This window comes from Sylvia atricapilla, chromosome 18 (assembly GCF_009819655.1).
Source record: "Sylvia atricapilla isolate bSylAtr1 chromosome 18, bSylAtr1.pri, whole genome shotgun sequence".
NCBI lineage: Eukaryota > Metazoa > Chordata > Aves > Passeriformes > Sylviidae > Sylvia > Sylvia atricapilla.
Window position 1 is genome coordinate 2492006 of NC_089157.1, and position 22205 is coordinate 2514210.

Genomic DNA, 22205 nt, shown 5'->3' on the forward strand with positions numbered 1-22205 from the left:
TATTTAAGACTGCAAAACTGGGAACCCTCTTTTTGCCCCTTTGTGACCACGGGAACACTGACACACCATCAGTGAGTGAGGAGCAGGGACAGGAGCAGGCCCTGAGAAGATTCAGCTGTAATTCCCACGGGGTTTTAAGCTGGGATTTGCTACAGATGCAGGTCTGCAGTGTTCTGCTTTCTGTGCAAAGCCCTGTGAGTGCATGGCAGGCCCAGGCTGGTAGCTTTGGGGTGTGTTAGGAGCTCTATATCCTTGGCCAGGTGGGAGAAAGCTCCCTGGGCAGGTCGTGTACACACACTGGGAAATTTGCCATGCACCATGTGGATGTTTTGGGGCTGGTTAACAGTGAACAAACAGGACAGCCTGTGACTGATGGCTGGGTTTGTGTAGCCTAGAGCTCATGGACATTGCAATTCTTCCCCCAGGCCCAGCAGATGACCCTTCAAGCCATGAGCATTTCCCAGCAGCAGCAGCAGCAGGAGCTGCAGAAGTGGCAAAAGTCTCTTGAGAACTCAAGGCCAAGAGTCTCCAGCCCAGCACAAGCCTCAGCCCCAGCCACTCTCCCAAAACCCAAGAAGCCTTCTCAGCAAGAAAAGGCTGCTGCAACACCATCAAAGTCTCCAGAGCCACCAGCTAAGGCAAAAGAGCCGGTATGAGCCACAAACAGCCATGGTGGATTTGGTCTGAATTTTGTGTTTGGTGTTTGCTCTGCATCCATCCGTGTGTGGCCATGGTGTGACAGAGAGGAGAGCAGAAATTTGTGCCTATTGATGACACTGAGACCTCTCAAACTCTACTTGCTGAGTCTTTAAGGATCAAACTTTAGTGGCTTTTGCTCTGTGGAGGTTTGGCTGCAGGGTTGGCCTATTCATTCCCAGTTAAGCTGATTTTTTTCGCAGGAGAATTAATCACTCTGAGTTCTTTATCTTCCAGCAAGCTGTGTTGGGCCTCTGACATAATCCCCCTTGTCTGTGCTTGGCAGAGGGTTTCTTGTGTTAGAAACTGACCTATTGGGACATTCCTGGATGTGGAGATGGTTTAGATCAGAACTTTTTGAGACAAAATCACCCCTGAGCTGAAGGGCACTGCAAAGGTACTGCTGGCTGGTGCCAACTAAACAAGTTGTGCCCTGTCTGCAGGATTATGACTATGCACAAGAGGAGTTCTCCAGCAGTGAGGATGATGACAATCCTCGGGAAACCTTCCAGCAGAAGAGAGAGTACTTCCAGAAGATGGGTGAGCATCTGCCACTGTGTGAATTTCCCTCATCACAACACCTTGCTCTGCAGCTTTCCTGGCAATGCCCAGGTGTTCTTGTCTCCCTGTATGGAATCCAGCTAATCCCTGCAGGAACTAGGTGATGTGTGTACAGGAGTTTGGAGTTCTTGTTCAGCCAGCTACAATTCAGATCGTGAGCTGTTGTGGGGCCAGTTTTCTAGAAATCTCTGTGCTTGTGACTGCCACATTCCACTCTAGAAAAGAGGTTTTTGCTGACTGAGGCAAGAGTGAGAACTGTGCCACCAGTGCCACGTTTTTGGTGTGTGGGTTTGACTAGCCCAAGTCCCCTTTTCTGTGCAGGAGAGCAGCGCGTCCGAGTAAAGAAAGTCAGACCTAGCAAAACCTGGACTCCTCCAGCAAAACCCCAGCCAAAGGAGGAGGAGGAGGAGGAGGAGAAGGAGGAGGAAGAGGAGAAAAGAGAGGAGCTGGAGAAGAGGAAAGAAGTGAAGCCTGTCCCTAAACCAGAGCCAGGTAAGATGTGCAGTGGAGACCCAAGCAGGATCACAGGGAAGAACTTTCTAGGAACTTCAGACCAGGATTTAGGCAGAGGAGGAAAGGATCTGCCTCTTCTGGGAATTTGCATCTTGACAGGAGAGGAAAGAGGAATGTCAGGCCATTGCCAGTCAGCATCAGAGGGAAAGAAAGGGAAGGTCAAATGACATAAAGGGATTTCTCTTGTGTCTTTGCTCGTCTCTTGATTAAAGCTGTCACCCCAATAGTTCCTTCTTCCCCTCTGCCACCTCCTGAGCCAAAGCCAAAAATGGAGACGCCAAAACCAAAGAAGCAGCCCCCTGTAGTGAAGCCTTCAGGCCCTGAGTCACGTCCTGAACCCAGCCGTGAGATCAGGAACATCATCAAAATGTACCAGAGCAGACCAGCCCCGGAGCCCCAGCCCATTGAGCCCAGCAGGTGAGAGTGGGATCCCCCCTGTGGGCAGGAGGGAGATGGGGGTTCTCTATCTCAGCTCTGCCACGTCTCCACTGTGCCCAAACCCCATCATGCTGTTCCCTGTTCCCTTGCAGGAGAGTAGCCAAACCATTTATCAAGAAGAATGACCCCAAAAATGAGGCTCTGGCCAAGCTGGGAATGATGAACCACTCACCTCTGCGATCAGTGAGTCCTTTGCTCTCTGGTTACTTCAGGAGCTCAGCAGAGAGAGCCTGTCCCTCCCATTTCCAGTAGGCTGGGATCTCCCTGGTGCTGCAGTAGCAGCCAGGTGATTTCTGGTTGGGTTGTGAGATAGCTGAGAGCTCACACCATGGTGCTGCCCACCCTACACTGGGTTCCATTCTGTAAAGTCATCTGACATCCTGAAGAAAAGGCTCTGGAGCAGCAAGTCCTATTGTGAGATGCTTAAGGCTGATCTGGAAGCAAGCAACTCATGTTCTCCACGTTTGACACCAAGGCTTTGGCTTGTTAACATCCTTTTTTCCTTTCCAAACTAGAGGCTTTGATCTCAAATACTTGGTACTCTGGGTTTCATTTGATCATCTCTTTGTTGATCTTGTGTTGATCTAAAGGCAGCTGTTCACACAGATCTTGCTCCAGGGGTGGGCTGCTGCCCCAGGATGGTTAGAGCAGCAGTGTCAGGACAGAGCCCAGGAATGCAGGGAAAGACTGGCCCAAATGGTTTTGCTGTCTTGCAGCCATCTCCTGTGCCACAGGAGAAGAAATCACCTCCACCTGTCATGCCCAAGCCAGGCCCAGCTTCCAGCTCTATCAAGGAAAAGCAGCTGCCTCTCCTGTCTGTCTTCAGACCAGAGGGTGCCCCACCAGTTTCCCAGGCCCCTCAGGCTCCCCCTCTTTCCCCATCAACACCTGAGGACCAAGGCGGGCAGGAATCCCCGGAGAAGGGTGAGTATTGATCTCCCCCATGTGGGATTTGGGAGCAGGGCAGGGAGGGGATGGGGCTGGCACCAGCCCAGGACAGTCATGGCACAGTTCCTGGCATCAGCCAGGGACTGAGGGAGCTGTGTGACACCAGGGAGATGGTGCAATCTGATCTGTCAGCAATCAGAGATGTCACAGTTCCAGCCTGGCCCAGCCACCAGCGTGGCACTTCCCGGCTCTTAACTCTTCCCTTCTGAAAAATGAGGCTAAAAATAGAAAGGTCCTTCGGGTTACAGCTTTATCAAGGCCCAGCCCCCAATACTTTTATTGTCTATCTGCAGCATAATTATCAAAGTGGCAATTAGTGGGTGGACTTTAGACCAGGGAGGAATGGGACTCCAGGGCTCTCACCTTACAGACCTCTGGAGGGATCTCAGAGACAGGCTGAGGAATGAGGGAATGTTTCTCAGAGGGAGGCTGAGCCTGGGAGACCCTGGACACATAAAGAGTGTTTGGATGCTGCCCACTTGAAAAAAGTAGAGCTAATGCTTATCAGCAGTAGTTTAGAAGTGTTACTCAGTCTTAGTTTTGCCTCTGAATGTCAGTGTGAGCCTGAATTAATTTTATACACTGGATACCTGTACCAATGTATTTCAAGCTGTTTAAAATTCTCATCAGCATCACATTTCAAAACCTGCAAGGAACAGTCAATCAAACACAATCAAACTTCATCCTGCAGCAACTTCCCTGGTATAAAAGAATTTCCCCGTTAGCTCCTCCTCTCTTAAAACATTATTCTTTAGGAACTCCTGTGAAAGTAAATCAAAGTGACTGGATTAGCCTGCAAATTTCCTTCATGCTTTGGAATAGGGAAATATAAACAGCTGAAGTATGAGAATTACTACATAATTTGGCTATGAAAGTTTTGAAAGTTTGAAGTGCTTAAACGAAGATATTCCTACCTCATAAAGTAACAACTTGGAACAGTTGCCTTCAGACTGAGCCTGTCTTTAACACATCTGCAGAGAGACAATCCAGTGCTAGTTTTGGGTGCCCTGTACCAGAACCTTGCAGCCTCCAAGGTCAGGGGAGAACTTTTATGTCCCTTTGAAACCTTTAGCGGCCTGTTTATAATGACACAAAGTGAAATCTGTGTCTTCAACCTCAAGCACAAAGGGAGTGTTTTGCATGGGAGGCTGAGTGCTTCTGTGCCTGGAGTGCTTCTGTTCTTAGCAGTGAACTTTGTGGCTAATACAGGAAGTGTAAATGCTCCCAGAAATTCTGGGAATGACTGGTTTGTGCTCACATGAGCTGGTCACTGACCCTCAGGAGATTCCTCGACAGGAATATTCCATCAGGAACTGTCCCCTTTCTCCTGGTAGGTCTTTGGTGGGTGGAAAGGACCTTGTCACCTTCACAGCCCATCTTCACTTCTTTTTCTCCCCACACAGACTCTGCTGTGACAATGGCAGGTGATGATGGGATCAAGACCCAGCTGTACAAGCTCACCACCAGTGTCAGCTTTTCCTATGTCGACCCCAGCTGGAAACTTTTTCTGCGCAAAGAGGTTGAGTTCCTTAGCTGAGGATTGGCTGTGGAGGGGTTATCTTTGGTCAAAATGGGTTATTTTGGTCATAGGCACTCAATGTAAAATAAGAGCACAAAGATAATTCTGGGATCACAGACACAGGAGTTGGGGGCAGGGGTCCTGCTCTGCCCTACTGACACTTGTGTCTCAGTTTCTCAGTGTCCTTTCCCTTCTCTGTAGACCACTGAGAAATCTAAAACTGAATTTGTTGTTGCCTGGTGCTTTCCTGTTAAAATAGTACAAATGTATTTAAAATCAAGTATTGGAGAGAGTGCTAAACTCACCAGGGTTCATCCTCTCAGGTTTTGGTCCTTCATTCCTGGTCCTTTTGTTTACATTCACAGTGTCTCCTCCCTGGAGATGAACTCACTCCTCCCTGGCAGCAGGGCTTATGGATTGCAAAACATCCCTTGGGAGCTATTCTGCAATATCTGTAACACCACTATTACCCTCCTCTTGCAGGTGTTTTACCCCAAAGAAAACTTCAGCCACCCTTATTGTCTGAACTTGCTGTGTGAACAGGTAAGCACTGGAGTGTGGCTCAAGGCCTGTTGTCTCTCTGGGGACAAAATACTCCATAATTACATTGCATAAGTTACCTTCACTTCTCCATCCCGAGCAGTGCAAGTCTCTTCTCCAAATCCATCCAGTCCAGTCCCTGTTCACTCCTCTCTGAGACTTGGTTTAACAGCCTCAGGTGCTCCAACACAAAGCCAAGTGTGGCCTTTGCAGTGGAAGCCTCCCTGTTCCCTCTGCAGATCATCCGTGACACCTTCTCTGAGTCCAGCTTTCGGATCTCCAGGGAGGAGAGGCGCAAGATGAAAGACCTGCTGAGTAATTACCAGCCCCATCACCCCTTCCCCTCTGTGCCCATCCCAGCTTCTGGTCTGGAATGAGAAACTGGCCTCCAAGCCTTTCAGTCAGTACTTAGGGCAGAGGAGAGATGTTTGGCACTGCAGCAGGAAAGCACATTTGTGGAGTGCAGGGTCGGAATGTCTGTTTATTCGAAATGGCCCTGAGATTTCTGTGAGCCAGAAAAACTTAGTTCTGAAATGTTTATTGTGGGGAGAGGAAACTGAAGCCCAAAGATAGGAATTTGATTTGTTTCAAATTGCAACTGTCATCTCTGACATAATCTTCATGTAGAAAATGATGGAAAGCAGTAGTAGACTGGTATGTGCAAGTGTCCTTTCCCCTCTGCATGTTGTTTTCTGTGCTGTGAACACAGAGAGCCTGCTGGGAATGAATCCCTGGGAAGAGGGAGACTTGGCCACCTTTGTCTTTCTGGGCAAGTAACTGTTTTGTAACCCTGCTAGCTGAGTTCCGAGTTGGCAACAATGTCCAGTCCATTCAGGAGGATGGGATAAAGAAGAGGATTGTAGTGGCGGCTCGGGACAACTGGGCCAACTATTTCTCTCGCCTTTTCCCAGTTCAAGTGAGTCTCAGTTCTCTCACCAGACCCTGGGCTTGCTTTAGCTGTGGCTCCAATTCACCCTTTCTGTCCCCCTGCGTGCCCACACTGCAGTGATTCTGTACCTTCCACACCCTGCAGGGTTTCACACCTCTTGTGTGGCATCTCCTTTCCGTGGTGCTACCTATGCAGGTGGGATGGAGCCTTCGATTCTCTGTGCTGCACTTCCCTTACAGGGTGAAAATGGAAGTGATGTGGAGATCCTGGGTGTTTCTCACCGGGGCATGAGGCTGCTGAAGGTGGAGAAAGCAGCTGGATACCATCCTGAGCACCTCAAGATCCTACGCAGCTACTGGTGAGCAAAAGGGCCCTGGCTGCTGCAGGGGGACAGTTTGTGTCTGGCAGGGTGCTGGAGACACACTGAATGGGGGAGCTAAAAATTCCAGGTTGTGCTGTGCTCTCTGGGATTATCCTAGGCCAGCTGTGAATCGCTGATCTTATTTTTAATGAGTGGCTTCTCCTTTTCCTTCCTACCTTGAGCTTTGCTTACAACAAGCGAGCGCTGAATCAGGAGTGAATCAGCTCAGTGTGTCATCACAGAGAGCTCCTCTGGGTGAAAGCCATGAGCAGCTGGTGCAGATATGGAGAATGTTGGGGCATGTCTCCATTCCCAGTCCTTGCAATGGGCTCCCATCCCCATGGTCTGCATCCCAAGCTCTGGCAGAAGGAGCCTGAGCACACTGGCTTGTGTTCCAGCTTTGCAGATGTGCTGTCAGTGGAGATGAAAGGCAGCAATTCCCTGGAGTTCTCCTTGAAGACAGAGCAGCTCGTCCTACACTCTCCAAAGGCTCCATGCATCAAGACCATGGTGGAACTCTTCATGCAGGAGCTGAGGCAGGTGAGGCAGCAGCTGGAGTGCAGTAGGGAATGAAGGTGGTTTCCCCGATGAACCTGAGCGTGTCCATGGGATGACATAACCGAGCCCTTCCCATCCTTGGGATGAGATCTGACCTGGCCATGGCCTTTTCCCCAGGACACCAACTATGTCGTGGCTCTGCGCAGTTACATCGTGGATGACAAGAGCCTGCTCAGCTTCAAGAAAGGCGACATCATCGAGCTGCTGCCCATGCAGGGCGTGGAGCTAGGTGAGGGCTGTGCTGGGATTGGCAGGACCAGCATCAAGGGCCTGATGGATCCATGGTGCCCAGAACCAGAGGAATACGGTGTGGGCTGGCATCATCAGCCTCCAGCTCTGCCAGACGAGCCTTGTCCCAGTTGCCTCAGTTATAGGAATATATGTTATATATATACATTTCCTTAGGATGCAGGAAAACCTGGGGAGTCTGATCCTCTCCTTTGCCTCAGTTTTTCCCAGCTGCCTCCTCTCAGCAGAGATCTTCAGTGCCCGTTTCTCTTTGGAGCTGCCCTGGTTCCTGACTTTCTCTGCTGTTTTTCCAGGGTGGCAGTTTGGCTCCACTGGTGGCCGCTGTGGTCTCTTCCCCACCAGCCTGGTGCAGCTCGCTCCTGCCCCTGACTACCTCAGCACCAGCCTGGACAGACGGGCAGAGCAGCGGAAGAGCATGAAAGCTTCCCCAGAGAGCAGGAACACCAGCAGGGAGGTGAGCACCCACAGGACATGGCTGGGTTCTGTGGGAGCTGCCAGGGTGGGTCCATGGCTCTGGCAGTGTCTGACCTCTGAGGGCAGAGGGAAGGTGATGAGTGCTCAGTCTTTGCAGATCCATCAGTGTTGGAGGAGAGGCGCAACACACAGATGAGGCCTGGCAGCTGAGAATACACACTGTAGTTCCTCAGCTGATGTCTTAGGGCAGGTTTGGTGGTGTTCCCACAGAGCTCTCTCCTCAGCCTGACACCAGAAGCCACCAGCACCATGTTAGTCCCCGCTGGTGACCATTACACCATGATTGACTTTGCCACCGCCTACTTCCGAGAGGCTCAGTCCATGTGAGTAGGCTGTGCTCCTTCCCAAACAGGACCTGGGCAGCCTGACCCACACCAGGCCATTTCTGGGGGGATTTCTGGGACTGCATGTTTCCTCTCCTCTGTCCAGGCAGGGCCTGAAGGGGACGCCTGCTGAGAAGAAGAGTGTTGCTGACCTGGTGCGGCACACCAAGGTGAGCTCAGCCTCTCCCCCTGGCCACAGCCAGAATCCCAGCTCCAGCACTGCCTCTGCCTTTGTCCCCAAATGACCAAAGAACAGATCCCTGGCCGCAGTCTCTGGATGAGTGTAGGTGTCCCCTGCTCTTCTGTGCTGCCTGTGGGACCCTGGCAGCTGAAGTCTCTGGTGAAGCCTGCAGAGCACAGCTCTGTGTGACCCACAGCCCTGTTTATCCCTGTGTTCTGGCCCTGTAGGTCCCAATCCAAGCATCTTTGCTCCGGTACTCTGACAGTGAGGTGAATGAGGTGGCTACAAAGAACTTCCAGAGTAAGGACCTCCCTGGGACACAGCACTGCAGAGGGGGGGACTGGGGTGGTCAGGGTGGGTACACACAGACATTGTGGGGCTCAGTGGGACTGGACACTGGGTGAGGAGGGTCCATTCTAAAGGATCTTTGCAGTTCATAACCCCCTGTGTGTTTGCTGAAAGCTTCCAGCAAAAGGGACTTTGCCTTGAGTGCAAAGCGTCCCAGAACACTCTGCCTGGGCTTTGGGCTGACTGCACATACCCAGTGCAAGCCTTGTAACAGCAGAGAAGTTTTCAGTACAGTTCCTTGTCCACTGCCAGGCCCATGGCAGAACCACCCCTGCTCAGACTAAAGGTCAGGCTTTGCCTTGCAGCGCTGATGCAGTTCATGGGAGATCACCCAAAACACAAGCACCAGGCTGAGATCCAATGCATCTATGAAATCCTTCAGGTTTGTGAGCTTCCACTGGGAAAAGTGCAGAAGCACCAATGGGAATGGAGGGCCAAGACTTTGCTGGGAAGGAAAAGAGCAGGGAGAGCCATAATGGCACCTCCTACATGAGGAAGGGAGCTGAAACAGACTGTGGGGAGGGGTTGTATGTAAATGTTGCCCTGGATATCACTGTCTGGATGAGAGAGCACAACCTTTCTCTCCTCTCTCCTTCTTTGAGCCTAAATAGCACTAGAGACCAAAAGGCTGCAAAGCCCAAACTGGCAGAGCTCTGAAGCTGGGAGAGGAAGGGCACAGAGACGACCTTGGAATGTCTCCAGTGCTCTCATCCCCTCTCTAATGCTGTCTTCTCCTCTCTGGATGCAGCTGTGCAAGGAGAAGGAGAATTTGCACGATGAGATCTACTGCCAGGTCATCAAACAGGTCACCCACAACCCTCAGCAGTGAGTATCAGCACTGCCAGCTCTGGTGTGTGCAGAGCTGGAGAGGAACCATTTGCTGCAGGGACACCAGGGCAAGGGGAGAGGGCATCCCCTCATGATGGGTTGTCCCCAGCTGCTCCAGTGCTGAAGCTCCTGCTGAGCACTCAGGACATTTTGCCAGTCATTGGGTCTGGCATTTTCATTTTAGTGGATATTTTTCCTTATATTTTTTGCAGCTGATCTATCTATTCACCAGTAAACATTCCTGGTGGCTCCTGGTCGTGGTGCTGCTCAGAGCCCTGATTTCCTCATCCCAGCCTTGGGGAACTGATAAACACCAGTCAAGGACTGCCTTGGCCCCACTGGCAGCAGTGGCATCAGAGTGGTTTTGATTGTTCCCTTTCTTTTGCTTTTGGAATAACTGAATCAATCCTTTGCTCAGCACAAGAAACCTCTGACCAAGGGCTGACACCTCCTTTTCTGCCAACTGCCAGAGGTGTTCAGAAGGGCACAAGTTCACCTTGAGCTGCTCAGAGCAGGAATAGTCTTGTCCCAAGGTGCCCACAATCCTTTCTGATCTGCAGGGAGAGCGAGCTGCGGGGCTGGTTGCTCCTAAACTTGCTCACTGGGTACTTCCTGCCTTCCAAAATCCTGATGCCCTATGCCACCAAGTTCCTGCAGCTGGCCAGCAGTGACCCATCCAGCACCCACCACGGTAAGACTGTTTGTGTCCTATAAAGCAAATATTCCAGATCTAATCCCCCCATCCTGTCATTCCTCTGTCCTGGACACTGTCACGCTTTGGATGTGTCCTGGCAAGGTGGGACATGAGGTCAACTCTCTTTGCAGTAACCAGGGGTTAAATTCAACCCAGTCTGGATCACCCACCACCACGAGACACAATATTTAGTTCTCTGTTTGGCTCAGCACATGAAACTTTTCCCTTTTCCTGCAGATATAGCCAAGATCTGCCAGAGCAATCTGCGCAAAAACTTCCTGTACGGGGGCCGCCGGCACCTCCCTTTCCCTGTGGAGATGGAGGCACTGCTGGTATGGAGGGCAGGGAAGGGGAGAGGGGAGAGGCTTTGTTGGAGGTGCCACGTGCAGTGTGACAGGGGCAGATCAGGAGAGGAGATGGAGCATGTGGCTGGAAGGAGCTTGGGAAGTGCAGTGCCATGGAGCAGGCAGGGATGACTGGGTGCTATGGACAAGCAGAGGAAGGCAGGGATGAGGAAGGAGAGGGAGGAACATGAGTGGGGTTGATGGGTCCCTGCATGTCTTGCTGCCTCAACGTTGTCCTCTGCAGAAGGGACACGGTGCCCGCAGGCTGGTGGTGCTGATGCCTGGAGGCCTGGAGTACCTCACCAGGATCAGGACATTCACTGTGAGTTTCCAGCTGTGAATTCCTTCATTGGTCTGGACTCTGAGTCACACCAGGGAAATCCCTTATGTGTCTGCTCTTGGGCTTGCCTGGTCATGGTATTAATTTCCTTCTTCCTTGCTTCAGGTGGCCAAGGAGCTCTTGCAGGAGATCTGTGAGCAGATGGGAATAGGTGAACAGCAAGAGATACAGGACTTTGTTCTCTTTGCTGTCAGGAGTGACGACAAAAATCTCGGCAAGTACAGACCAGCATGGAGCTTCTCTCTTCCTGCACCTCTGCAACAGGGAGCATCACAGCTCCTGCTTGGAGCAGTTCCTCCACCTTGCTGGCTCCTGGGAGGGTCCTCTTAAGGAGTTTCCCTGTGTATTAGGGTTAAGGATTGATCCTTCTCCGGGGCTGTGTTGCTTGTTCCTGGAAGAGGCGTGTGGCTCCTTGTCCCTTTGGAATGGCTGATGGTTGGAGTCTCAGGGCAGGGTGGGACTGAGGTGTGCAGGAAGGCTCCTGTGCCAGCCTCTCCACCAAGAGGGATGGATGACCCTCTTTGTGTGTCATGTAGGTAAAATGGTGAGGCCGATAAAACTGGAGGAGTATCTCCACGATTACCTGCTGGAGGACAAGCTGGTGACTCTGACCTTGCGCAGGCTCATCTGGAGGGCACCTCTGCACTTTGACAACCAAATTTACACAGATGTCCTTTATGGACAGGTAAGCAAGAGCAGGACCCTGCCTAGCAGGGACAGGTGTAGTGTCCTGGCCAACAGGTATGTCCCAAGAGGGCTGAAAAAGCAGGAGGGCTTTGGCTGATAGGCTTTGTGCCCTATTTCTGGGAGTGACTAAACACTGATGCCAGGGAGGCTCTGTGCCTGTGGCCTTATCCTGGAGCAGTGCTGTTCCACACATTGTGCAGCTCCCCAGGCTCTTCCTCAGCTCAGAGAGCCTTTGTTTGGCATTATCAGCAAGGCAGAATGTGGGTTTGTGGCACTGCCCAGACTTGTCTGTACCCTCTGGCAGGTTTAACAAAGGCCTTTTTGTTGTGCTGTCCCTCAGGTGGTGTGGGATTACCTGAATGGGAGGATCCTGCTGAGCCAGAGTAAAGAAATGGAGATGCAGGTGGGCCTTTTGGCAATGCTCCAGCACTGCGCCCAAGTGGAGCAGCAGAATTCTGCTCCCTCCAGGTATGCCTGTGGTAGAGGGGATCTCTCTGTGATGGCCACAGGCACCACAGGGGTTGGGGGAAGGTACCTCTTAATAATTAAGGGAAGTCCTCTCTGAGTAATTAAGAAATATGCAGTTCTGGAGAACAGAGAGGGTCATGAGAGTGCCATGGTCATTTAATTTGATTGCCGTGGATTTGTAACATCAAGAAGGAAGGTCATGAGCACATGGTTTCAGTGAATCCTCCTTTGTTCTCCCTCACAAGTGTCAGAGGTTTCAACCCTGGACACCTGAAATCTGTAGTGAGACGCTCAATGAGAACAAAATTGTCCCTGGGTACTGAAACCTTCAGTCCTGCAGTTCCAAGCTGTACTTTGCCACTCCTTCCTTTCTTTATGCACTTTGAATTGAGGTAATGCCTCCCTCAGACCCCCTTAAAGCATCAGCAGCAAGAAAATGACATAACCCTGCTGGTCACTGAAGAGCTCTTGGTGTCTCCAGAAAGGAGAGATTTCTCTCCATCAGAGAGAAATCAGTGGTGGCCAGTGGTCAGTGGTGCCCAGCTGAATTCTCTGTGGACAAAGGTGGTCTCACTGTCTCTGATGGTTCCTTCCACCTTATCCAATGCAGGCATCACCTGTTGTGGTCTTCCTCTCCTCCTTTCACCCTTGTTCCCAGATATACAATGGGAAATTGCCTCATCTCCTCCTTCCTCTTACTGGCTGACTGATTTTAGCTGGGCAGAGGATGAATTAGAATCTGTTTTTTGGCACAGGGAAGAGCTGAAGGAATACATTCCAAAGACCCTACAGCCCTCCATCAGCCCCAAGGCGCTGCAACACCACGTGGCCACACTGCTGAGAACAAGGCAGCCCCTCCAGCCACTGGAGGCAAAAATCCAGTTCATAGGTGAGGAGACATCCAGATCTGCTTCAGTTTCTATGCTGTTTTAGTTTCTGGAAGCAGTTCTGATTGCATTTTCGGGACAATTCATGAGGTTTTTGATGATTCTTGGAGCCTGGAATGGACCATGAGAATGGAATTCCCTGACAGCTTCTCACTATGGATTAGATCTTATTCCCAAGCATGGTGATCATTGCACAAGTTCCATCTCTTGTTGGAAGGAGTCTGCAGTGGATTTTCAGAGCTCTGTACAAGCTGTGTTTTAATCGATATTCTGGCTGCATGTCTGTTTTCAGGTCACAAAAGGACAGGACATCCACTCAGGCTGCTGAGAATTGAGTCTTAGAAGCCAGGGAGGGAGGCAAGAATTGTCAATATTACTTTTTAATGTAGAAAATCTTGGGAACACTGGCAGCTTTGACCCTAGGCTGGTGCAGTAAATTGCTGGCTGAAAGCTGCTGCCCTCAGGCCATTTTTTTCTCTCTTCTAGAGCATGCAATGAAATTGCCTTTCTTTGGTTACACCATCTTTGTCGTGGAAAGAATCAGCGATGACATGATCCCTGTGCCCTGTTTCTTTGGTGTGAACAAGGAGGAGATCATTGTGGTGGATAGCACCACCGAGGTATGCCAGACAATTCCTCCTGACGTCTGTCAGATACTTGCTGTGACTTTAGAAGAACTCGTGCAGGGAGAGGCTGGACAGCATCACAGCCACTCTGACAACAGCACTGGCCCAAAGCAAGAGAGTGTAGAACAGGCATGATGGGCTCTTTTGTAAGACCAGTGTTCATGCTCACAAGCACAATCCACAGTAAAACTAAGTGTAGAACACATTCCTGTTTGTCCCAATCCTGTGGGAGTTCCAGGGCTGTGCTGGGCAGCCAGAGCCTGCCTGGCATCCTGCACACCCCAACCCTGTGCCCCAGAACCTTCCCTCAGCTTTCAACAGGCTCTTGAGATGACTCGTGGTGGCAATCAGATGGTTTCCCTTGGAGGGACTGCTCCTGACAGTGGCTGGTGGCTTTTCCCTTTGGCAGGTGGTGTCCAGGGTCATTCCCCTGAAGGAGCTGCAGAAGATGCGCACCCTGAGGCCCATGTCTGATGGGGGCCTTCCTGGCCTGGAGCTCAACTACGGCTCCCCTGAGAGCCCCAAGGCCATGTGGGTGGAACTGTCACAGGTGAGCTCAGCCTGGACCTGCAGCTTCCTCCTGCCACCTCCCAAACTGTCCTCCCCTGCCCAGCTGAGCCTCTGCTAAGGGGCAGTGCTGCTGCTCCTCTCTCCTGTGCCAAAGGAGGAGGCAGACACTTCACCTCCAGGCTCCAAAGTGAAGCTTGGTCCCAGCACATGGCTGATATTTAATTATGGGAAGTGATTTATGGGGATATTTCATTAGGGGAAGCAGCTCTTTCAGGGGCAAAGAGTGATTGATGCTGGTTTGTTTTGACAGGCCAAAGAACTGTACCACACGATTGTTGTCATCCTGGATAACACAGAGCTGCACTCCTAAAGCCTCAAAGGAGAATGGCCAAGGAAAACAGCACCATTTCCCTTTCTCTGAACTCGAGTGCTCCCTGACCTGTCATTGAGAGAGAGCTCTCTGAACACATCCATGACCTCAGCCAGCTGCTTTCCAAGAACGCCACCACAAGTGTTTGTTGATGGAGTGACCATAACCCTCCTGACCTGCCATTCAGTCCCCAAGCACTTCCTTGCAACAATCCATGCTGTGGCTAAACAAACCCCAAGGGCCTCTCCACACCACAGCACGTTCCAACAAAGAGCAGCTGACCCAAAGCAAGCACTTGCCTTCAAGCTTTGCACTGTGCAACTCCTCGTTTCTGTTTTGAATGAATTAGCATGAGCAAAGCCTGGTGCTTGCTAGAGATTTGGGTATCCCAATGCCCAGCTGAGGCAGTGCACTCCTGCATGGGCTTCTGGTGTTTTCCAGGAGCCAGATTTGTCTCTGAATTGATATGCAGAGGTCCTGCAGCAGGATTTGTGAAGCAGGAGTTTGTAGAAAGCATTCTAATTGCAAAGCAAATCAGTGTTAATCATACAGTTAACACATATGCTGGGGCACAGATTGAGCTGCAATGGTAAGGACGTTTATTGTTAATTAATTTCTCACTGACATAATTATATGCATATGCTTCCCTCTACTATAAAGAAGTCAGTCATGGCCATGCAGCTGTCTGACTTCAATGATGGCTCTATGCCCATGGAGGAAGCATCTTCAAACAGAACTTGTATTATACTGACGTGTTTTGGGTTGTACAAAAATATTTATTTTTATTGCCACAGCTCTCCTAATAACCTGAGGAATAACTGCCCTTTAGGAAATTCCAATAAAATAAGCACAGAGATGTTTTGAAGGTATATGATAGATCTTACATATAATAACCTGGAAAAACTTAACTGCCTGTAATGGGCAAAGCTTGAGAGAAATGTTGTCACTGTTGGCAGTGAAGAGGGAGAGATCTGAGGGTGCTCAGTGCAAGCCCTAATGAACAGTGAGACTTTTGCTGCTGAGCTGGTGCCAGTGGGAACTACAGCATCTTCCCTGGCAGGTGCTCCCCTTTGAGTGCTGCTTAATGTACCTCTGGCCAGTCTGCATGACTGAGTGGTAAGAAAAAGCTTCCAGGAACAATCCACAGCAGTCGTAACCTTGCTTTATTGTCAGTTCTGCATATACCCTTCAGAACATTTAAAAAAATACATCTGTGGAATACACTGATCCAAACCCCTGGGCAGTCTCTGAGGCTGGCACATTCCTCTGGCAGCACTGTAGGTATGGAATAGAGGCAGAACCCAATAAAAATCCAAGAGGAAGGATCTGTGCCAGGGAATCAGGTTCAGGTTCCATATAAACATAGCAGCGGAGGTCCCACAGTGTCAGTTTGAGGGTCACAGCAGAACCGTACCCAGTGGTAACAGCAGCACTGCCCCCTGTACTGCAGACTCTTGGTGAGGCACAGGGAGCAAATATGGCTTTAGGGATTACAAGCAAAGACTGGAAGTATTGCAGAGGTTAATACTGAAAGAGTACAACCACTTAAATAAAGGGCAGACAGAACTGGACAAAGTTAAATAAGTTTGCATTAAAAGAAAAAGAAACTGAGTTTCTCCTCCTTCAGGAAGCAAGCACTGCCTCCATGGTAATTACAAAACGCTCCTCCCCTGCCCTTTAAAAGGAAATATTCCATCCAGGAACTCAAACACTGAGTTTGTTACTGGCAAAGCCCTGAGCAAAGCATGAGAACTTGTAGCATAAGGCTTCTACTGGTGACACTGAAAAAAGAGAGGGGGAGCAAGGGGAGGAGCAATTCAGAAAGCAATATGCCATCCCAAAGCAGAGTCCCAGCTGGAAAGTCTCAGCCCTGCCCAGATTGCTGCAGGTAGTAGAGATTGGAGACAGTGCAGAACATCCAAGGCAGCAGCCCCTAACAAACACAGCAGGTACAACTTCACACCTCTTGGTCCTTGAGGGTTTCAGCACCCCACTTACTGGGGAAATTCACCATGAGTTCACAAAAACTGGTTCCCTGGGAATGTGTGTCACAAAGGACAGAAATGAGCAAAAATGCAGTGGGGAAAAGAAAAATAAATCTATTTTCTCCAGTCTCAGAAACTCTCCATGGCTGAGTTCTTCCACAACCCGTGGTGGTGCTGCTGCAGGAAGAAGAGCCAACAAGCAGCAGGGATCAGCTCTCTGAGCTCTGCAGCTTCTCCCAGTCCGTCTCACTCTCACACCTGAGCCTTGTTTTGAAAAACTCCTTGATGAGTCTCTGTGCTTCCTCCTTCACTGCAAGAGAAGAAACACCATCTTTTGAGTAGATACTTAAGACATCTGCCCCCTCTAAAGCCATGAACCCATCTGGCATTGAGATAACCCCAGACACACCTGTCTTGCGGGCAGGGCTCTGCTCCTGGGTCAGTAAGTGAGACAGGTGCCTGGCAAAGCCCTTGAAGAGATCCTGCAGCATTGGGAAAGACAAAGAGCAGAAAGCAGACAGCAGTTACCTCACCAGTCTGTTTCCATGTTTGTCTTGCCCTTAGCACAAACCACTCCTACACTGAACAGACACAGCTGGCCCTGCAGTGCTGGAGAACCCAGGCACACACATCCTGCCTTGCAGGGCACAGCAAGGAAACTACACCAGCACTGAGCCTGAGCTGTTGATACTCCACAAGTGAGATTTAAAAACGTGCCAGGGTTTAATGCGAAAATATGAACAATCACAAGGAAGTGTGGAACCAACACACACCAACCCTTTTGTGGGAGAGGGGAGTTGCTGCACATGGAGTCACTAAAACAGCACATACTAAAACATAATTGGAAATAAAAGGTAGTATCCAGATCATCTCAGAGCCCCAGATCCCTAGAGATAAATTTTCCTTCTGCTAAAGAGGGGTTGGAGCTATACCCTACCTTGGAAGCAAATTTTCCTCCTTTGTAGAACGGGGTCAAATACTTGACAACGATGTCTGCAGTCTCTTTGAGGGACACACCTTTGGTCACTGGCTGTATGGTGCTGCTGCTTCCTTCTTTATCCCACTGTGCTAAGTTTGAGTCAAAAGTCACCTTCTTCTTTGTTGGACCACCACTTTTTCCCTCTGGCTGGGTCAAAATTGAAGGCTTTGCTACTGTCCGGAGCCGCTTTTTTGCAGGACTTTCCATATCCTGGAGAGGGACAGAAGAAAACCAAACCTACCAATTCCTGTGGCAGCACTGCCCCTCCAAGCAGCCACCACCTTCCAAGAACCTGAATCTCTGCAGCATCCTGCAGCCTCCCCCTCCAGTGAATACCAAGTAGGAATCTCTGTAACTCCTTTTAACCTGCTGTGTAGACAGTATTTTCCACACAAAGGGACTTTGAAAAAAAAAAAAACAAAACAAACCTTTAAGGAATACCACTTTTAGAACTACCCTGTGCTCCTCTTGGGGCAGCTAATTGCCTAGACCCCATCCTACAGAGGAAAAGATTTCTCAGGATGCCTGCTGAGAATATACCCCTCAGGAAGAATCAGCTGCATCAGGAAAGCCACCCTCGTGCTCTGTTTGAAAAAGAAAGCAGACTGCAGTGTTGCAGAGACAGCTGCCAGGCAGCCTCAGCTGCCAAATGCAGAAGCAGAGACTGAATGGCAAGGCAGGCTGTGAGCAGGGGTCACTTCCCAACGCTCCCATGTGCCTCTGGCCTGTGGTTGTGCCCTTGCCTTGAGGAAGCAGCCTCCTAATTATAGCGACAATCTCAGGGGGTGGAGACACTCATTCCAGGCAAGTCACCAGCAAGGGCACAGTCACATGAGCTGCACAGAGGAGGGAACAAAGCAGTGGAGGGGGAGCTCTCTACTGCAGCCCAAGGTGCTGGCACAGAGGGCAGCAGGGAAACACCAGGGAAGGAACATACTGGAGTTCTCCTTTCTGCTGCAACTGCAGCTCGGCCCTCCCCAGCTCTTATATATAAATAAATGACACTCTTAGAGCAGGAGTGTCACTCCCAGAGCGAAATTTGGCACAAGATGAGTAGAAAAAATAGAGGAAATCAGCATTCATTGAAGTCTTACCTCATCTGATCCTGGCCGCTTCCCACTGTCACCTTCCCCAACAACAGGTAGCTCAGTTTCTGCAACATTTTCAGCAACACTAGAGGGAAGAGTGGAGAGAAGGACAATTGTAATCATTCTATAGTGGAAATATTTCTGCATTCACCTGTCAGTGGCCATTAGACCGCAGAGTAAAGCAAGAGCCTCCCTCACTCACCCAGAGATCTCATACAGGTTTCCAGGACAAGGCTGGTGGGGCTCTGAACACAGGGAGCAGAGAAGTAGAGCTTTTACCTGTACTTCACATCCATTTCTTCCTCAAGGAATTCAGATTCAGCAGCCTGCTGGGTCTTAGAATTCTCCTCTCTCTCAGTCAGTGTGATTTGTGTTTCTCTCAGTTCTTTATTCTCTGCCTGGAATTGCCCAGTCAGATCTCCAGAGCCATCTTTGGTTTCCTGAGGTGTTGGTTTCTCCTGACACGTGCTTTGAGAAGAAACCTGAGGTAGTGTGCTTGCAGAACAGCCATCTCCCTTTGCCACGCTGCAGCTTTGGGCTTTAGAGCCACCTTTGGGAAGGGAGAAGAATTTGGAAATATCCTGTGATTCCTTTTTAGCTGCTTCTGCGAGCATTTGCTGCTTCTTGCTACGTTTGGACTTCTTAGCAGGGCTCTCCCCAAGGGCAGTTTTTGTGTCTGGACTGGGTGGCTGCCCTTTCTTTTCTGGGTGTAGTTCTACCCCTGCATTCTCACCCACTGCTTTGGTTGCAGTTTCTTCCCTCTGGAGAACAGGGTTTCTGGTGTCCAGGACCAGACTGTAGCAGCTGTTGTCTTGCTCACTTGGACAGTCTTTTTTGACAGGTTTTGCATCACTCTCCTCTTGGATCTTCAGCAGTTCTGAAGCTGTCTGGAACAAACTGGATTTCTTTGGAAATCCTGCTCCCACACGCTTCGGTTTGAACTGGGCAGACACAAAGAAGAAGAAGTTTTGGATGTGAGATCCCTGTGTGCAGCACAGTGAAAGCAGCTGTATACAATACACCAGTCTGGGCAACTGTAAGCTGTGGGAAGCTCTAAATGTGACTGATCATCACATCCATCAACAGAGACATGAGGGAAATGGATTAGGTAAAAGTTCTAGGCCAGCAATAAGAAAACAAAGCATCATCCTTGGATAGAGCAAGATGAGAAAGAACTTACTTAAGCTGCGGCCTGCACACACATTACATTCACTAATAACAATATGACAAACAGGAAAATGCAATTACAATAGAAATACGCAGTCATGGCCACCGAAAGGACATAAAATAAATTTATAAAAAGGCAGACAGACAAAACACACCATTCCCTCCTGTCTATCCCACCAGTACTCACCGAGGGAACCTGGGATGCAGGGACAAAGTCCCCTTCTGCTAGAGACACAGATTTTGTTTCCAAACTGCTGTTACCACCCGTTCCAGACCCAAAGACTGAGAACAATTCCCCTTGTTTGGAAGCTTTATTGATTTCTGCCACCTGAAAGCAGAACAGAAATATTCTCTAATGGCCAGAAATCTTTATGTATTCCTGCCTTTGTACATGCTAAAAGTCATAGTAACAAAACAAATATCTGCCCTGGAGAGGCACCTGCCTCAAGACAGAAACATCTTCAGAGAGAATGATGGCAAGGAGATAACCTAAAAACAAAGGCTTCTTTAGTGTCAGCAGCAGCCTGAGGAATTCCCAAATCCCTGCACTGCTAGAACATATCTGGATAAGCTTGCACTGCTATGTAGGTTTTCAGAGCCTGTAAAGCAAACACAGATGTGAACTCAAGGTGACTCTGGGCCCTCTTGGAAACTAAACCAAGAAGATAGACTTGTAAGATACCCAAGGTGAAACAGAGCTTGTTCTTCCACCTTTCCCACACAAACTCTGCCCTATTTGCCCTGTGGAGCTCCCACGTGCCAGGGAGCAGCAGATGTAGATGTTTGTCCCTACCTTCTTTAGCACAGCTGCTTTGTAGGAATTTGCCATTTTGCTGGTCCGGAAAGCTTCATATTCCATTTCCACTGCACAGGCACCAGGGTCTGACCTGAAACACAGGCTGGGCTGATTCCTGGCAAAGACACACCTCTGCATCTTCAAAGGGAACACTAATGCTTGAGTATCTCCCAGAAAGTACAAAATCCACTCCCTCAGGTGCAAGAATAAGTGATAACTTCCAGTTAAGTCTTAAGGAATGTAGTGGTGCGTTGATTGTAGTGGTGAGAATGGAAAGGGTGATGAAAACGGTTTCAAATCAAGATTTTTGCCCACTGCTCCGTTTTAGAAGTACACTATCCCCATCTTGTGGGATAGGGAAGAACTGCCACTCCTGGGATCAAGCTGATAACAGCGATCAGCCACAGGAATCCTCAGGTACGATCTTCAACATCAGTGCCAAAAAGATGCTGTTAAGTGAAACTACACCCTTGGACAAAATAACTTTAAAAAGCATTCCCTGAGAATGGTAACTGTGCTCAGGGAAGAGCAGGCCTTGTGCTAAGGGACTCACTATGCACCCCTTTTTCTTCATACCATTTTCCTTCTGCTGCTGGAGTCTTTTGGTTGTTGCTCAAAGCTTCTTCCAGCATTTTCAAGCAGTGTTCCCGGCCCTAGGAAACATGGGATACTCAGAGATGCTCTACAGAAGTCTCAGTGCCCTTGGACTCCCACCCCTGGAGGAGTAAAGGACAGGACAGGCAGAAGCCTTGTTGTTCTTTCCAACATCACTTACCTTCACAGTGAGCTTGGAGATCCTCCTGCTGGCAGCATCCTTCAGGGGACAGTCTGCACCTGCCACAGGAGAGGAACTTGGGAAAGGAGCCATGGCAGGCCTAAGCTGATGGAGAACATTTCAGCTGTCATGGGGAGGTGCAGGTCCAGGGCTGCCTGGTTTTCTCTTCCCTGCATTGTCACCCCAAGGAACACCTTGGTCACCCTTTCTATCTGGAGATGCTACACATTCCAAAAGAGTAGGCAGAAATCAAAGTGAGAATGTTATCTCTGATTGAGAACATCTACTTTGGAGTTTAGGACTAAGAGCTTTCCAAAATCTTCCCACCTCAGAAAACCTTTCCTTAAGGCTCTCTGGAAACTCAAATCTTTCCTGCTCCCCACAACATCAACCAAAAAAATTAGGCTGGACAGAGTAACCTGACCTATCAAGTGTTCTTTTGCAACAGTGCCAGGCCCCCAAGCAGCACAGTTACAAACAGCAAAGGTTTTCAGCACTTTCCTTATGGCATTATTATTATTATTGTTATTGTTACTATTGTCATTATCACTGCTGCTGCATAACCACTGCAGAAATAACCAACACTACAAAGTCAGGTTAGACAGAGTTTTCCTTCTCTCTTGCTTGTTTGGAAATGTTGTTCAGGAAGATGCATTCCATGTCTTCACCCCAACCAAAGCTAAGCTGTGCTCTATCTCTCCAGCCAAGTTTTCACAGCCAAAAGCTTGACCTCTGTGCCTAGGGACTGATACCTCCAGTGGTGATGCTGTACAAATTGCATCCAGCTGCAAAATACAAGACTTTCTTCTCCCAAAGAAAACCCATTATAAATCAAAGAAGGTATTTACTTGGAGGAACAAAATCTTCCTTTTCTGGTTCTTTGCCCTGGAAGAAAACAAAGATCAGTCAAACATTTCCATTCCTACTACACACATGGAGATCTAGAAGCACAAAAGACATGTTTTATATCCCTGCTCCAGGGAAAATTAAAGCTGATGTTATAAAGGCATTGAATAAGCGCCAAAACAGAGCCAAGAAAACAAAGAATGAGAACCAAAGCCAA

The 22205-nt window shown here is 49.5% G+C and overlaps 2 protein-coding genes across 3 annotated transcripts in view; one reads left to right on the forward strand and one right to left on the reverse strand.

Annotated features, from left to right (window-relative positions):
- MYO15B (myosin XVB) overlaps positions 1-15424 on the forward strand; it is a 30963-nt gene extending 15539 nt beyond the window's left edge. The window contains exons 22-50 of the mRNA XM_066331995.1: positions 426-650; positions 1140-1236; positions 1579-1749; positions 1998-2187; positions 2301-2391; positions 2925-3132; positions 4560-4675; positions 5159-5218; positions 5455-5530; positions 6013-6131; positions 6344-6462; positions 6864-7005; positions 7141-7252; positions 7566-7726; positions 7957-8069; positions 8176-8239; positions 8478-8550; positions 8904-8980; positions 9347-9423; positions 9987-10117; positions 10358-10452; positions 10709-10786; positions 10910-11018; positions 11341-11489; positions 11832-11959; positions 12715-12848; positions 13333-13466; positions 13882-14022; positions 14293-15424. Of these exons, the coding sequence (XP_066188092.1) occupies positions 426-650; positions 1140-1236; positions 1579-1749; positions 1998-2187; positions 2301-2391; positions 2925-3132; positions 4560-4675; positions 5159-5218; positions 5455-5530; positions 6013-6131; positions 6344-6462; positions 6864-7005; positions 7141-7252; positions 7566-7726; positions 7957-8069; positions 8176-8239; positions 8478-8550; positions 8904-8980; positions 9347-9423; positions 9987-10117; positions 10358-10452; positions 10709-10786; positions 10910-11018; positions 11341-11489; positions 11832-11959; positions 12715-12848; positions 13333-13466; positions 13882-14022; positions 14293-14352 (3450 nt within the window). The 3' untranslated portion in view covers positions 14353-15424. The remainder of the gene's footprint in view (positions 1-425; positions 651-1139; positions 1237-1578; positions 1750-1997; positions 2188-2300; positions 2392-2924; positions 3133-4559; positions 4676-5158; positions 5219-5454; positions 5531-6012; positions 6132-6343; positions 6463-6863; positions 7006-7140; positions 7253-7565; positions 7727-7956; positions 8070-8175; positions 8240-8477; positions 8551-8903; positions 8981-9346; positions 9424-9986; positions 10118-10357; positions 10453-10708; positions 10787-10909; positions 11019-11340; positions 11490-11831; positions 11960-12714; positions 12849-13332; positions 13467-13881; positions 14023-14292) is intronic.
- Positions 15425-15497: 73 nt separating this feature from the next.
- The window catches only part of RECQL5 (RecQ like helicase 5), a 37619-nt gene continuing 30911 nt past the window's right edge, over positions 15498-22205 (reverse strand). Inside the window, exons 11-20 of one of the 2 annotated variants that reach the window (XM_066332000.1) lie at positions 21991-22027; positions 21143-21201; positions 20944-21020; positions 20365-20458; positions 19759-19899; positions 18684-19345; positions 18411-18489; positions 17275-17526; positions 16747-16819; positions 15498-16647 (exon numbers count right to left, since the gene is read on the reverse strand). In XM_066332000.1, the coding sequence (XP_066188097.1) occupies positions 16547-16647; positions 16747-16819; positions 17275-17526; positions 18411-18489; positions 18684-19345; positions 19759-19899; positions 20365-20458; positions 20944-21020; positions 21143-21201; positions 21991-22027 (1575 nt within the window). In that variant the 3' untranslated portion in view covers positions 15498-16546. Of the gene's footprint in view, positions 16669-16746; positions 16820-17274; positions 17527-18410; positions 18490-18683; positions 19346-19758; positions 19900-20364; positions 20459-20943; positions 21021-21142; positions 21202-21990; positions 22028-22205 lie in introns of both variants that reach the window. The other variant, XM_066331999.1, reaches the window with a different exon arrangement.